Raw genomic sequence first — 16,781 nt, forward strand, 5'->3', positions numbered from 1 at the left:
TTTCCTCAAATACATTGTTTCTTAACATCTACAAAGCCTTTTCGTTTATCAAACTTTTCCAACATGTAGTACTATAGTTTTGAATATTTAAGAACTGGAATTTATATTTAACACCACAGCCACAAGTTTAGTCTATGTGAAGATTCTTCCATTGATGTTGTATAGATGGACATTCTGCTCATCAGGGGAGCAGTATCATGTCCACACTGAGGAAAACTGTTTAGAAGTTTTGTTTCATGCAAGATATTTAAATAACAGCCGAATCTGAGATAAGAATAGACTGTAAATGACCCTAGCATGCGCCATGGTATAGTTTCATTACAAAAGGATGGTGGGAAGGATCTTACATTCTGCTTGCAAATAGAATCATCAGATTTGGAAGGAAACAGGGCAGATAAGCAACCTAGGAGCAGGACACATGCTGAAGAATGAGTAACAGTCATTCATGATAAAGTTGAGGACAGTCCCAGTTAAAATGGCTCTTGAACAAATGGGGTAATTGGTATCACATTCTTGATTTGAGAACATTCAGTTCAGCGTGTCCAGGGGAATCTAGTACACAGAAGTTAAGTGACTTTTCCTCATTTTAAGGTATGAGCCACTTGCATAGCATTTCCTTCCAGACAGCATATTTCTACAGGGGTCTGAAGAGTAAATTATGGTATACCTCCCTAATTTTTAAGGGTCCTTCCTACCCCTAAAGACAGTTGTACTTCTAGAATGGCATTCAGCAACACTCTAGTGAATTATACAGACTGAACAAAGGTAGAACTGCGTTAGTTTACCCCAAAAGCTGATCTGGAAAACAACTATAGACATAGACACAAAATCATGAGTAATCAAGTTCATTTAAACCAATCCTCCACACAAGGAAATACAAATAATCTTTCTGTAGCTTTCATTAAGGATGGAGTATATTTGGTAAGGACTGTCGGTAGGATGGTAAGTCAAATGGAAGGAATATGTAGTCTGAACTTTAACTGCATGATGCACACACTTCCACATCAGATGTTATTACACAGGAGCAGGCCTCTTCAAAAAACAACAAAAGGACATCGAGATGTATTGGCTAGTTTCTTGGAACTGAACATATTCACAAGACAAAGAGGATTATGTCAAGTTTAAAAACTGAAGTTCACGCTCATGCTGCTCATCTTTCCCTTCAATAAAGTTTGTGCAGGAATAGCCAAAAAAATATGTATTATCAGAGCTCAGTAGTATTCCATGCAGAGTGCCTGAAGAATAGGTTAGCAGCAGATACATGCTTAATGCAAGCAAGACTACATCGTCAGCCTGTAGGATTTCTTGACCAATGCAGCCAGAATGCCTTCATCTGAATAGGCTTCCATACAAGGGTAAACCTTTTCCATACCTGGAAATATTTACATACTTCTAAAAGGCATTTATATATGCCTTGTCAGTCAGGTGTGGAAGCCTGACTTCTGCCACTGTAATCTCAGTGTTAATACTCCACAAAGAGTCTCTAATTTGTTTTCAGCTGTTGACCTAAACAAAATATTAACAAAACTATTTAAAAGACTTCTGCCTCCCCATTTTCACCACCAGCTCGTGGTACAGTGAAGTGATTCAGTTTCCTCCTGCCCCCTTCTCTACAAACAATTTGAAAAGTACCTACAAGCACCGAAGTGGCTCGCCAAGCCAAAAAGCTCAACTTTTGTACAAATCATATGCTTATTGTGAATTCTGTGGAATTTAGTGCTCCTTGAAGAATCTGTATTCTATATATGAAAATGTAGGTACAGAACATGTGTATACATGCACGTATACTTGGAAAACACAGAAATCTTTCCCACAAGCCACTGACATACTGATCAAGTACACCCAAGACGTGTGCCACATTTAATTTTCTTCAGAATAACTTCATTCATTGGGTTTACAGTTTAAAGGTGAAGGTTTAAGGTAATTCATTACAATAGAGCACAGCAAACTGGTACTAAACAGAGCTGGGATAAAATACAGAAACATCAATACAGTTTGTATAAGCTGTTATTAAAGACTTCAGAAAAATATTTATCCTGTTTTCATATACACTATTATAGTACCTTTAGAACATACCTTCCAGAAGTTTTTGTAAGCTGGATCTCATTACATGAATATTTTCAATGCCAACAAACTGGAACCTAATGTTAGAGTAGTTGTCCTCATTCTCATAGCCCTTCCCAGCAGCTCTGTTTGCCATTGCATTAAGCTTAAAAGAGCAAAATAAAAATACTGTAAACCGACATTTGAAGTAAAAATCTCAAATTAAGCAACAGAAGTCATGCAATTTCAATGAACTACACTGGGGAAAAAAACTACACAAGAGCACATACTGTAAACAGATTCTAATAATTTAATTCTTTGGCAAATCAACTTGAAAGCATGCAAGTGTAAGAAAGGCATGGTACGTAAAAGACAACAGGCAGCCTGCATTTAGAACTGACTTATCTGAATAATCCATTTAATGATTTCCTATTCTCTCCTTTGTATTCCCACCAATAAACCTTTATTTATTTCCAAATATTTCTAAGCAAATACTCTTTCCTTTTTAGGTTAACTTTGTAGTGTAAGACCCAGACTTAACCATGCACGCACTTTCCAGACATCCTAAAAATGTCAGTTTTGAGGGTAAGAACCTAATAAATTGCTGCAGCTATAACAATTACAACTACACCCCCACCCCCCCAGTTGGCTCAGCTTTGGTCTGTCAAACTAACCTACTGTTGAATCCTCTCAAAATCAGTACAGAGCCTGCAGTGTAGGATTTTCACTTTACATTCTCATTTTCCAGCTCCTGTGTTCAGAGATTTGAGTGAAATTAAAACCAATTTAAATTCAGATGAGTTTAAAGAGTGAAAGTTAACCCACACATTCCACCATGGGTCAAAACTCCAACATAATTCAATTTAATTAGACAGTGACCAAGCATGGTGGTGAGGTCCTGGCACAGGCTGCCCAAAGAAGCTGTGGCTGCCCCATCCCTGGCAGTGCTCAAAGCCAGGCTGGTTGGGCTTTGAGCAGCCTGGTCTGGTGGGAGGTGTCCCTGCCCATGGCAGGGGGCGTGGGACTAGGTAATCTTGAAGGTCCTTTCCAACCTGAACCGTTCTAGGATTCTATGATGACCTCTGAATGCTACAACAGAATTTCTCCTGCTAATTCCTGGCTAAGACAGACAGCGATAGCAGTTTTCACAGAATACAATACTCCTTCCTATTCTGAAAGAAAGCCCAACACAGCTCACCATTTCACAAGTTTAATTTCAAACAGTTACAATGACTTGGATCCCACTCAAATATTCACTTAACTCTGTTTTAAGTATTTTTTTAAACACATCTCCCCAAAAGTTCACTAGCATATTCAGTGAATTCTAGCTCAGTCCTGAGAGGGTTTCAGCTTCTTTAAGAAAGCAAGTAATCAAATATCTGAATACAAAGGCCTAACCTTACCTCTGAAGAACACTTTTGCCCATGACAGAACAATATTTAACATTTTTTTTCCCCTTCAAGATTACACCGTAGGCCTGTATTCTAACATTCAGGCAGAGAGGCTAGTCTGTAGAACCTGAAATACATACCTTTGGCCTGGTGTCCATGACATACATGTAGCGATTTAAAGGATTTGCTTTACTGATGGCTTGCAACATGTGTTCATCTTCCAGGCACCTGGCACTGAAACCTGAGAGAGGTTGACTGCACCTGCAAATTGCAGCCTACCACAGAAAACAAAGAACAAATTAGCATCTGTTTAATCCCGGTATCTGAAATGCTTTGCAGAATTCTAAAAAGACACTGAAACAAATTGTTTCCTTTGGCAGATGACAGCACTTAAAAACGTTTAGGTGTTCCAACTTTTTAAGTACATCACTTGCAGACCTTCAAACACAGTACCTACAACTTAAATCTAAAGGTTTATCAAAATCTGATCAGGTTCATCTATATGGGCAAGGTACCAGTTTATATAATAAACTTTCCCCAAGTATAGAAATTCCAAAAAACCCCACAGGCTGGAAAAAAATATGCCTCAGGAAAGCAAGTTGCTCTCTTGGTATGACATAAATCACAATTGGTTTTGCTACTGCAAGTACAATATGCTATCATCTAATATAATTTTCATCATGTCATTTTCAGTAACATATCACGTTTCAGAAGGTAATCAGGTGCATCTTCCAAACAGTAATTATCTCCAAATGGATCTAGTAGCTTAACACTCATCCTTCATAAATTCTTTAATTCAGCAAAGTGACAATCCTTCTCTCCCTTCAAAGATACCCACTAGCCAAGGCAGGCAGATGCTGCTTCACACCACCCTACCAAACCTTGCAAAGCTTATTTCTCATCTTCTAGTTCTTTTTACCTTGCAAATTCCTCCTTAAGGAGCCAGTTCTATTCTTTTGGTGACTTTTTTTTTTGGTTTTTAACCCCCATTTTGACCTAACATTTTATTCTTGATCTATCAAGGAAGACAGATGACTCGATGGAAAGTTATCTTAAGATAACTGAAGGTCAGCTACTGAAAACTTTAAGAGATTCAACTGATTACTTAAGCTAAGCCAGTTTAAAACAAATCCTTAATTCAGCATCCTGTTAGACACCACTACTGTCAGCTGTATTTAAGGTTATCATGAGTTATACCATTATCGTACAAGTCACTATCTCCTTACCTACCCTGAACTACAGCCAATTGCAGAGAAATTATCTTAACGCAAGTGTGCTGAAAAGACACACTATACCTCTTTATTTTTATGATAATATGACAACACTGGAAATCTTCCTTTGCTTCTGAACTTGGAGCTACCAACAATTATGGGCTTGCTTGCAGTTCTGGGAACATAAAGTTCTCTAGGATAGGTTTCACAAATCTGAAAGACAGATGCATAACATTATTTTTGTGTACAAGGCACAAAGCCTATACGAGTTTTATCGCATCCAATTTGAGATATGTTAGGTGAAAGAAGAGAGAAGACAAACACCAACATGTTTCTCTATATTCACATAAGTATCTCAGGAGACAGGCCATGGATAACGTAGTACAAATTAATAACCAAGTTATAGGAGCAAGCACTGCCATACCAGCATTCACCTCAAGGTTGCAACTCTTGCGCAAAAACGCCAAGAAAAATTTCAATATTTTATTTAAAACACATTTCCCTCATTTTTTGTATTTGCAGGCTACAAAAGGTGAAATCTTATCTGGGAATCAGTTGCACCACCACCGTCTCCCACAGCCGACACTGCAAATGCTAAAGTAGAAACCTTCTCAGTTAAGAGAGCTAAGAAAGCTGCAGAGCACCAGAATTGCTGGTGTTGGGTTTCAAACAAGTAAGAATACTCTAGAAACAATCTCAAAGAACACATGCATCCATGCACACATACTTTTTCAATGAGGCATTGGAAAAAGCCTCAGTTAGAAAGCCATGAGATTGCATACTGGTTAAGGAGTTAACTCTCCACCTGCAAGTTCTTGCTTATGCTGCAAGCCAAGTGATTTCATAGTATTAGGCTGTTTTCTGTAGGACTAGAGTCAGAGGATAAAGCAGAAACAGATGCAGAGCAAAACATGTTTTCATTACAACACTTACCTTATAATCACGATTTGCATCGGACAATTGCCAGTTAGCATTTGGCACTCCCATTCTCTTGTATTCTTCTGCTAGATCAATAAGCTGCCAACCTTTGACTTGCTCAGCTTCATTTTGTTTTGGATTATAGGAGAAAGCGTACAGTTCTTCATATTTTGCTAAAAGTAAAGAATATGACTATGTAATAAGTTGTCCCAAGAAAGGTCTGAATGGAGAAAGGTAGTCGACAAGTCCTGAAATTGCTCAAATTACAGAGAAAGTTTCAGGCTTTAAGATTGCCAGAAGAAAGCCTAAATAGGTACCTGACAATTGAAATATTTATCCTGCAACTATCATACAGTTAAGTGTCTGTAATTGTGTCAGTTATTTGAAGGTAGGTTATGACAGCTTTCTTGAGCGTGCTTGACCTATTTCAGCAGGGACACTTCTAAAGTCATGAGGGAATACAGAGGTCACAAAAAGACTGATAAAACTAAACAGGGCAAGAGCCAGAATTATTAGGCAACTTCACAAGAGCTAAAAACTCACCATTTCTGGAGTCAAGAAGTTTACATCTACCGACTTTTAAAAAGCACTAAATTTTAAAACATCTTTTAAAGCAAAAAAGATGTCAAACTATTTTGTTTTTCCTAATACACTCTTCACTTATCACAGATGACAACATTTTATGTTGTTCTAAACACAAAGCAGAAAATGCAAAAGAAATACTAGGTGACAGAAGTCTTCTGAAGTTGAACTGGTAGTGCTATTTCAGCGTCAAAACTTCTGCTTTATTTTTGAAACTGCACAAAACCAGTAACAAATTAATATTTGCTTAGTAGCATTTTATCTAGGGAACATACCAATTGAAAGACTATACACAATTATACTCACAATTTCAGAGATAACACTAGAAATGCAAAAAAGAAAAAACCCTAAAAGTCTCATATTCTGTTGGTGACCTACAAGAGCCAGACAGCACATCATCTGAATTTGTAGGCAAATTAATACTTAATCATTAAAATTTTTTACACACCAAATCCATTTAAGAGAATTTTCATGTGTGTTATGTAAAAAAGCCATGGATTTTTTGTTTTCCACTCCCATCAACTCGTTATCCAGGCATATACTGCAATGTCTTTTATATTACCTGTTCTTGACAGCTGAAGCAAAGAGTTGTAGATGTCATGACAATCCCTTTCTCTGGGAACGACAAAATGAACTATCCTGAAGTTCTTGCACTGGATGACAAGCGGGCAGCCTGAAGTAGTCAAGGGAAGTTTTTCTACTGCAGCGATGTGATGATGTAGAATCTATGGCACAGAAAAACCTCACAGTGTAAGCACACTGCTGAGAAACAAGAACACCATACTATTTATAAGAACAGGTAAGACATTAATCAACGTTGAACAGGGATTTTGAGTAATTTTGTAAATAATTTAGTTATAAAAAGAAATAAATTTACAAGAGATCCAAGACTGGCATTTTGGTCAGGATACTTTGATTAGTCAATATTTAATTATTCTCTTCCCTCATATTTTGAGGTGTTTGTGAGGAACAGTAAATAGCCTTCTAGATGAAAAAGTGAGAAGTAGAACTCCACTGTGGTTGTTCAGTACTCTTCTATAACTTTGCTAACTGACAAGCTTACATCTAATGAAGGTCCAAACAGGGTATCTTTTTAAGAATCTACAGGAACACACTTCAAAATTTTCAGACAAAATAAAGCATGTCAGGCAAAGCAACTTAAAGAATAAGAAGAGATACAGAAGATGCTGAAGACTTTACAATTCCAGTATTTAACATCTACAGAACAAACAAAATATTAGGAAAACCACTTCCTGTATTACCCATAGGGTTATATAGACATGACAGTCTCTGCTACATGCCTTTCAGCCACTTTAACAGAAGACTGTCAAAACAATGAATATATAAAAGTCCTCCATATATTTATCTGTGCAGCAAATCTGCACAAGATTCAGGAAGATACATGGGAAAGTAACAGCTGTTCAGCCATGGGAAGAAAGCCACAGAAACATTACCTCAACCGAACAAGATGTTCTCGATAGAATTTCAATTACCTTACTGAAGCAATCATCTCCTCTTCAATATTGATCAGAATTGGACATGCATTTGAAAACTACACTGCCAAAAATGCATTTACAAAGAGAATATATCTTGGGGACATCATCATAATTATATTTGGTACTTGCATTATCATCACAGAAATGCAATACTTAGAATATAGGTTCAACTTCGCCCAAATTAAGCCTTTTAAGGTAGTGCACAGGGAGACAAGTAGTGCTTCTGAATCATGTTCTCCCCAATAATCCATTTTGTTCAAAAGGATAACAGCTTGGTTTGTACAAAATTGTATATTGTTTCCACGAACAAACCATGGAAAATTAACTTTTCTTGGAAGTACTGTGAGGCAACTAGTCAGATAACCAGAATTAAGGGTCATCTAGAAAAACACACCTATAGAAAAAAAATTAACCATACCTAGGGAAATGAGATTTCATCCTGGAGACACTAACTTTGTCAGGTAGCCAGGCTGCAGTGGAAGCCAGAACTTGATGTCCACATGTGTGCCACCATGTGGCAAAGAACAGAAAAACTAATGGTAATTACTGTACTAGCCAACTTTGATTGTACAACTGGTCTCCAAGAAACTGCAGTTCCTTTTATTGTGGAGATGAACACTTGGGAAGAAACAGCTGCTTACCACTCAAAAAAAAAAAAAAAAAAAATAGGGCATGGGATCATCAGTATTTCACCAAAGCCTAGATCTTCAGATTTTGCTGTCTCATTTAACCTAAGCAGGATCTAAATACAAGGTAAGTTAATGCTGAAATTTTAAACCTGATGCTTAAAACTATCCAGCAGTCTCCCACTCCTGCCTCTGAATGGTGGTGCAAGTCAGTTATTTAAAGAAAACCACCACGCATTCACTCCCGAGCACAAATGAAAGCTACAGAAAAAATTACAGCAGCTTGAACATTTTCAACATTACCTGATGTCAAAAATGCAGCAGTGTCATGCAAAAATACAATCTGCAAATCATTAAGTTATTATGACGCCATGAACAAGGAGAGTGTGGGGAATAACTTATAACTTAGGTTGAATTCATTTACAAAAGTGTTCATCTTAGATCAGGAAGAAAAAAAATGCATGAGAACCTGTGTTTCTGAGCCATAAGCATTCATTATCCTTACCCACGTCTCTCTCTGGCTTGAATCTATGAATAACAGATGAGTTGCTGTAAGGTATAGAGTTCCCGTCAGTGACTTATTGCTCGTGCTGAACCTATCCAGTAATTTCACTTGCTCTACCTGTAAGAGAAAAGGGGAGTGGGAACAAAATCTAATTTTTGCAGGAAACAAACCCTAATTTTGCAAAAGCACTGTCAGTCTGTGCAGTAATTCCGAAAATGGTAGAAAGCATAACACAGCACACATAAGGCTATTCAGGCCAAACTATTATGAACACAATAACGGTCACATAATCTTTGAGAAAACTAGCTAGTTAAAATACCCTGTTTCAATACAGAAGTGCATAATGAAGGCACAGTGCTAAGCTCAACAGAGTACTTACTCCACATATATAATCACTATGGTTACTTACTAGTAAAAGAGACCAGGACATCAAGTTTTTAAAGAAATAATTAAAAACAATTATTAAGCTTTTAGACTGCTTCCCCAAAATAGAGCAAACACTAACAATTTCCTGGTATTGAGATGCCAGCACCAAATTAACAGCTGATCTCAGTAACATGCTTTTTTGGCTGTCTGCAGACTCAAAGCCACAAAGATTAAGTCCTCCTGACTTCAATTTTAGGTATCTACTGACTTTCATATCATCCTCAGCTTTAAAAATCTAGATCATCATTACCTTGCCTCACAGTCAAAATAAATACTAATGACATGCAAGTATTACACTAATAATTATAACAATTTCCTAGAAATTCAAGGACTGTGCAGGCGTTTGAAGCAGGTATTTCAAGCCCGAGTCTTGCAAGGGTAAACCTCTCCTCCTGGTATTCCATCAACATTGTTATCTCAATCCTATGGAAAACATTTCAAAAGAAAGCAATTTCTAGATAGCCTGCGTCTTATCTGCTGATTATAACTTCACAGGCTCCAGTTTGCTTCACTTGAAGCAAATGTTACATGATTTTTTGCGTGTCATACAGAAAAGGAGCATGGAGAATGGCTTACCTCCATGCATTCCTCTTTCTCAGCAGCACTACCTAATCAATGCCAAGTTAAAGGTCTTATTCTTGAGGCTTGCTGCTACTGCTGTTTAACGTATTGCAGAACTCCAAAAACTTGCACACCAGCAAGACCAGCGCTCAGATGAGGCGACTCGGAGAGCACATATCTACTGTGCTGATGTTAAGCATTTTAATCCATATTTACAAACTTTTTTTTTTTAATCTACTAAAAGCACATATAAAACACTGACAATTTGTCTTTTCAATTCAGCTATTTCTTATAAATTTCTTATAATCTAGCAAGGCCTAATTTTGTTTTTGAAAGTTAGAAAAGCAAATTAATGCATACAAAGAAAAACAGAAGAAATCCAAATACCTACTAAAAGCCCATGCTACTATAATAATCTAGATTTTAGTTTAGAAAGAAAAAAAAAAAAAAAAGAAGCTACACACATCAGTACCTCAAAATACGTTATGCTGTAACCAGCAAAGTATCAGTGCTCAGATACAGAGTCACATAAATCAATATAGCACAGCCAAAACCCAGAATTCATTTTGGGCACTTCTGTAGCGGTAACTCCTCAGGTACCTGGCACTGCATCTCTCCAGCAAATTGTGAAGTGCACAGAAACTGCTCCAGTTGTGTTACAGTAAAACAACCCACAAAATCCTGACATGCAAAGTTCCTTTCTCCTCCACATAACAAAGCAGCTATTCTCAAAGCTGTATTTCTATGTTAGATGAGGACAGGCGTTAGTGCTCCAACTTCCTCTTCGGTGGTGAAGTCTTCCAGAATTCTGAAAGCTAAGTTCTAGATACCTTCCTTAAAGACAACTGAAATGTAATTTAGATTGGCCTTCCACAGATGACAATGTTCATTTAAACTTGACCCAAACCAGCTTTAACAGGTATTCAGGTAGATAGACTTTTTTTTTCTTTTTCTCCTTTTTAATCATGAAGTTTAGCAAATCCTTAGTTATGGAAAAAAGTCAATCATTTTTAAGAGAATGGGTTCACAAGATTAAGAGATTTAAGACTGCTATTAAGTTTTTATCACATCTGTAAACAAAGGCCATTTAGGTAGTCAGAAGTGATAATTCTGACAGTAGCTACCACTAACAAATCAGTGAGTTTTTAAACCCGCAGAAATCTGAACAGCTACCTCAGTAATATAGAGTACAAAGTATCACCAAACAGTTTATTGGGATTAGGAGTTACAGATTATAGGCAATAAACCCCAAAGAAACGTTTCAATATAGGAGACAAGTTAGAACAGAAAGGAAGGCTGAAACTATACTTCTGAAGTCTTGCGTTAAAAAAGATGAGTGATTAAATTAGAACAATTAATCTAAAACAAAAACAGTTACAGTGTATGATTCCAAGATGCCTTTATTACGATTTTGTATGACATTTCCTGAAATTAAATGGCATTTTCCCTTCCCTATGTAAGTCTCAGGCTTGCGAACATAAATTAGGATTTAGCAGTCAAGCTAAGCAAAACTTTCCATCTCCAGTAGAAAACCCATCTGTATTTTCACTGAAAGAAAGATTTGACTAAAGAAATTCCAGTCTTTTTACTATGTTTTCCTTTAAAACATTTTTAAGGACACTATAGTTTTACAGCTTCATTGGGAAATTTTACCACCACATATTGTGAACTTGTTTTTATCGTTTGTTACTATTTCAGTACGAAATTTTCAGACAGCAGTGATTTTTAAGTTGACCTCGCTTCTTTATTCAACATAAGCCTCTTGGACAGTTTAATGCCACGAAAAGCTAAACTTAATTTCAGGTAGCTCTGCTGACAGTTCTAAGACAATTTTAACTTCAACATTTCCAGCAAACTGAAATTTGAGGACTAAAACCTATTTCACCATCTTCTCCTAGGGATGACAACTTCCTTGCACAGCAGCTAATTTGTGCAAGACCACACTTACTTCAAGCTTATTTAACTATTACTTTAATAAAACAAGTTGAAAAAAGCCATGAGGTGCTGTCAGATTGGAAAAAGTAGGTATGTCTCAGCACAGCTGGAATGAGTTCCAACTTGAACCTGCACAGAACTTAAGGCCCACAGTGCAGGCTATGCTTTAGTTTTCTTGCTTCCTGTAAGTGTAATAATTATTACCAACTAGCACGTATGTATTTCAATCCACCTGGATATTCAATAAACCAACAGCTTACAAAAAGCTAAGCAAGCCTCATAATTATAACCAAAAACTTCATCTATTTCTAGCCATGAAATTCTACAATAAGTTGGTTTATATTAATTATAAAAAAATTGCTTCATGTAGTAAGTCTTGTATCTTATAAGTTTTGTTCAGAGCTTGTTTGTCTCTTCATTTATATAGCTACATGAAGTATTTTCCCCAGCAGGGGCCCAACAACATGGAGAAACACAATCACTTGCAGATGCAAAGTCAGTCCCCTGTATCCTTTCTAGCCTCAATTTCAGGTTTGAAACTTAAACAGCTACTCGGGTCATCAAGACACTTTGGTTTTTGTCTACTTTTTGTTCTGAAATTAGCTATGGACTGTAGCAATACAATATTCAGTTCCCAAACAAGGAGTTTCAGGTTTAAAAGTAAATAGGCTGATAAAGAAACCTTATCTCCAGTCTGTCAGCCTGGTGCAAGATTATTCCATCCAGTAAACTGAAGTGCCATTTATAGTAGCTTCATCAGAGCCCTTCCTCTTATTTCATACATACACATGCAAATATATCTGAAAAATAAAATTAGCTATACACATTTTATATAAAACGTATATGAGCTATTACTCCAAAAAATTAAAAGCCTGTCCCTTCACATAATTATTGGTTATAAACCTACTATTTGGAGCTGAAATAAAACCACTCCTTTTATCCACACGTATCTAAGTCTAGTTTAAAGCCAAGACTATCAGATTAAGGAACTAATCACTTGACAAGTTCCAGGACCCAACAGAGAGGGGTTGTCTTTTCAGCAGCTGTTGCAGCCAGGGCTGATGAGCAAGATGAGAAAAATACTACTAGAAATGTAATTCTAGAAGAGCTGCAACTTAAAAACTTACTTCAAGCTTATTTACAAGAAAGAAGACTTTTTTTTACATTTTCATTATAGAGGAAGGACAAACTAAAAATAGAAGCAAATCAGAACATTCTAAAGTGTCAACTGCAGCTTAGCTTATTTTTTTGAATAGGCTAACACATGGCACGCATACTGACAGCCTGCATTCCTAACAACACACACCAGCCTTTGGGGGGGGAGGGGGGTGGGGAAGCAGCATTGTTTTCACAGCTGATTTGCCTGTAAAGCTGGAAAGAACTGCAGGGAACTGCATCCAGAGCACAAAACCCAACTGCAATCCCCTCCCAGCTGGCTGCTTCTATTCCCCACCCCGCATTACGACCATTGTCACACCAGAAGACTTTTTAGCGCCTACCCCTTATTAAGGAGGCGGTTCACCCCAGCAGGGCGCCACGGGCGTAGCCGGCACCCAGCTCCCCACGGCCGTTTTTACCCCGGGCTCGGAGAGGGCCCGACCCAGAGGCCTCCGGGAGCGGCCGGGCCCGGGGGGCCTGAGACTGGCACCCCCGCCGCCGGCGGCCCCCTCGGGCCCAGGGACACCCCGAGAGGCACGGGCAGGCCCGCAGCCCCCGCGGGAAGGCACCAGCCACAAAATGGCAGGAGAACAACAACGCCCCGGCCCACAGCTGACAGCGGCGGGGCGGGGAGCAGCCGGGCCCAACAGGCCCTCCCCGCCCCGCCGTTACCGGCGCGGCACTAGCAACGCCACCGCTCCCCTGTCGCCTGTCTCCCACCGCCCCTCCCGAAGCACCGCCCCAGCCGGTGCGGTGAGGCCGAGGCGGGGGTACCTTGGTGGTGCGGATGTGCTCCATAGCAGCGCCCGCTCAGCCGCAGCCGGGCCGGGGCGGCCGTCACCTAGAAACGCTTCCGGGGCGGGGCGCGGCGGGGCGGGACCGCTGCTGGGGCGGGACGAAGCCGGAGCCAGCTCCTTGCGGCGCCCCCCCGCGGTGGGCACTGCGTCTCCGCCGCGCTACGAGCGGCGCGCATGCGCACGCAGGGACGGGCGCAGTGAGGCGGCGGCGGGGACCGGCGGGCGCGGGCGGTGACGGGCCGGGCTGGGCTGAGCTGGGCTGCGGCGGCGGGGACCGGCGGGCGGGGGCGGGAAGCTGGGCCGCGCTGTGTGCCGCAGTGCCTGGGGATTCTCTGTGAGACCCAGGGGGAGGAAGGGGCAGTGGGTACTGTGCAGGGGGCCACGGAGCTCAGCGCTGGCCGTGAAGCCCCTCCTGGTGGCCAGCCCTGAGGAGAGAGCGGTCCTGGGCCCCGCGGCGGGGTGGCAGTAAGTGTGTGGAAAACAAGGGCCGTTCCCTGGTTGCCCAGGCCTATGTTCATGACACGGAGGAGTTTCAGTCTTTCAGAGTCTTAGGAATGGGGAAATTCCTGGAAGATGGTCCTTTTTGTTGTGGTATCACAGAGGGGCTGAGGTGGGAAGGAACCTCCGGAGGTATCAAGTCCAACTGGCCCGCTTAAGCTGGGCCACTGAGAGCCAGGTGGCTTTTAAATATCATCAGGGATAGAGGCCAACACCTCTCTGAGCAGCCTGTGCCAGTGCTCTGTCACTCTCACAGTAGAAAAGTGTTTCCTGATGTTCAGATGGAGCCTCCTGTGTTTCAGTTTGTGCCCATTGCCTCTGGTCCTGTCACTGGGCACCACTGGGAAGATTGATTGCATCCTCTTTGCACTCTCAATTATTTATATATGTGGATAAGATCCCCCAGAGCTGCCTCTTCTTCAGGCTGAACAGCCCCAGCTCTCAGCCCTTCCTCATAGGAGAGGTGCTCCAGTCAAGTAGTCAATGGTGTAGCCTCACCAGTGCTGCGTAGAGGGGATCACCTCCCTCAGCCTGCTGGCGATCCTTTGCCTAATGCAGCCCAGCATGCCATTCTTTGCAGCAGGGGCCCACTGCTGGCTCATGTTCAACTTGGGATCCACCGGGACACCCAAGTAGTTTTCTGCAAAGATGCTTCCTTGCTGTGTGGCCTCCAACAGATATTAGTGCCTGGGGTTGTTCCTCCCCAGGTGCAGGACATTGTACTTCTCCTTGTTGAACTTCATGAGGTTCCTGTCAGCCCATTACTTCAGCCTGTGAAGGTCCCTCTGGATGGCAGCAGGACCCCCTCGGATATCAGCCACTCCTCCCAGTTTGGTGTCAGTAAACGTGCTGAGGGTATGCTCTGACCTGTCATCCAGATCATTAATGAAGATGTTGAAGAGGACTGGACCCTGTATTAACCCCTGGATTGTAGTGGCCTCCAACTAGACTTTGTGCCACTGATACTTCCCTGTGGACCCAATTGTTCAGACAGGTTTCAATCCACCTCGCTGCTCATCCAGCTCATACATCAACAGCTTCTCTGTGGGGATCTTGTGGAAGACAGTGTGAAAGTCGTTACTGAAGTAAGAACTGGTAAAAGCGTGTTGGGATGGGGTGTTAGAATTTTAGGATGTACAAGAACAAATAACAATCTGCACAGTGCAGTGACTCATCCATGCTGTAGCTGTGTGGGTGTTGGTGCACAAAAATCTTGCGCGTGCTGCACAGTAGTTAAGAGACATGATAAAACTTAGCTTAAAGGTTGCAGAATGGGCTATATAAGTCTTGCTGGTTTGATAGTTATTATCTACATTAGAAATGGTTCAGTAGGATGATTTTTATACAAAATTAAGCTCTTTTACTAACAGACTTTGTGATCTTGAACTTAAAAGTTTTTGAGTGGTGACATTCATAGACTGTCACAAGTTATTAAAATCATATTACAAAGGCATCACTCTCCCTGACAAGTCCCCTTCTCCTGTTATGCCAATATATCTTGTCACTTTATGGCCTGTCTGATCAGAAGAATTTGTTGACAAATGACTCTGTAGAAATCATTCCATACATGCCACTTAATATTTCACAGTTTTGGGGCTTTCATTTTTTTCAGATGTTCAAAGATAGGCACATGCATGCAATATATAAGTAAACATGGACTAAACATCACAAATTACATTCAACTATGTGCCTGAAGCTCTGCTGTGTGTAGAGGGCAGCAATTCAGTCACACATAAATAATCTCAAAGATTTTTCCAGTAAATACTAGCTGTCGGCCACCCACAGTCATCAGCAGTCACAGCACTGAACATAGAGGTTTTTGCATTGCCTGGGATGCTTTGAGAAGCGCCAGAGGTAATAATATAAACCCTTTTATAGCACTATGACTCATCTAGACTATCAAGTAAATTTAAAAGAAAAGCCTAGTAATGGCTTTTCCTGAGCAAACGTGGTGTGTAGGATACTGAGGAACTCCCCTGCATTTCAGCAGTGGCTTCCTACAGTTCCCCGGTTTTGTGCGAGATGCGTCATGATCCAGCAACTGGACAGGGCAGGGATGGAACCATTTATGCAGCTTCACGCAGTGCCCCATTGCATTTGTGAGTGAAGCAGAGCTGGGCAGGGGAAACGTGAGCAGTAACGTGTGCAGTAAACGAGGGCTGCAATTAGTAATTGAGTTCGTGCTGTTCAGGTGCTGTAGTTTGTACAGGTGTTGAAAAACAAGGTGGGTCCTTGGGGAGGCAGATAAGGACTGTGTGCTGTTGTGCTGGCCACGACCCTGGGTTCAACTGGAAATTAAGTGGCTTTCGGGGTTTTCATGAAACTGGAGTTGGATTTTGAGCAGGTTTCCTGCTTCCTGGCCGGTTACCTGGAGGCAGCCGTGGAGGCATCACGGCCCGTCCCAGCCGCCTGGCAGGGCAGCCGCAGCACGGCGGCGACGCGGGTGGCGGGACCAGCTGGGCGGGCACCGCAAAACCCTCAGGAAGGCGGCCGGGTCAGCACCCGGCTCGATGACGGGCTTCGGCAGGAGGCTCTCCGTTATGTCCGCCTCTTGTGCGGGTCGTGCCCAGGCCCAGCCCGGCTGCCGGCAGGTGTGGCGCCCGGCGGGGGCGGTAGCCCAGGAGCCGTCGGCTG

At 41.2% G+C, this 16,781-nt stretch overlaps 1 protein-coding gene across 1 annotated transcript in view; it reads right to left on the reverse strand.

The window, feature by feature from the left end:
• Positions 1-13,722, reverse strand: part of MTMR6 (myotubularin related protein 6) — a 28,516-nt gene extending 14,794 nt beyond the window's left edge. The window contains exons 1-7 of the mRNA XM_037376264.1: positions 13,627-13,722; positions 8,773-8,889; positions 6,708-6,870; positions 5,579-5,736; positions 4,730-4,858; positions 3,575-3,709; positions 2,077-2,209 (exon numbers count right to left, since the gene is read on the reverse strand). Of these exons, the coding sequence (XP_037232161.1) occupies positions 2,077-2,209; positions 3,575-3,709; positions 4,730-4,858; positions 5,579-5,736; positions 6,708-6,870; positions 8,773-8,889; positions 13,627-13,650 (859 nt within the window). The 5' untranslated portion in view covers positions 13,651-13,722. The remainder of the gene's footprint in view (positions 1-2,076; positions 2,210-3,574; positions 3,710-4,729; positions 4,859-5,578; positions 5,737-6,707; positions 6,871-8,772; positions 8,890-13,626) is intronic.
• Positions 13,723-16,781: the final 3,059 nt, after the last annotated feature.

Source organism: Falco rusticolus, chromosome 2, assembly GCF_015220075.1.
Source record: "Falco rusticolus isolate bFalRus1 chromosome 2, bFalRus1.pri, whole genome shotgun sequence".
NCBI lineage: Eukaryota > Metazoa > Chordata > Aves > Falconiformes > Falconidae > Falco > Falco rusticolus.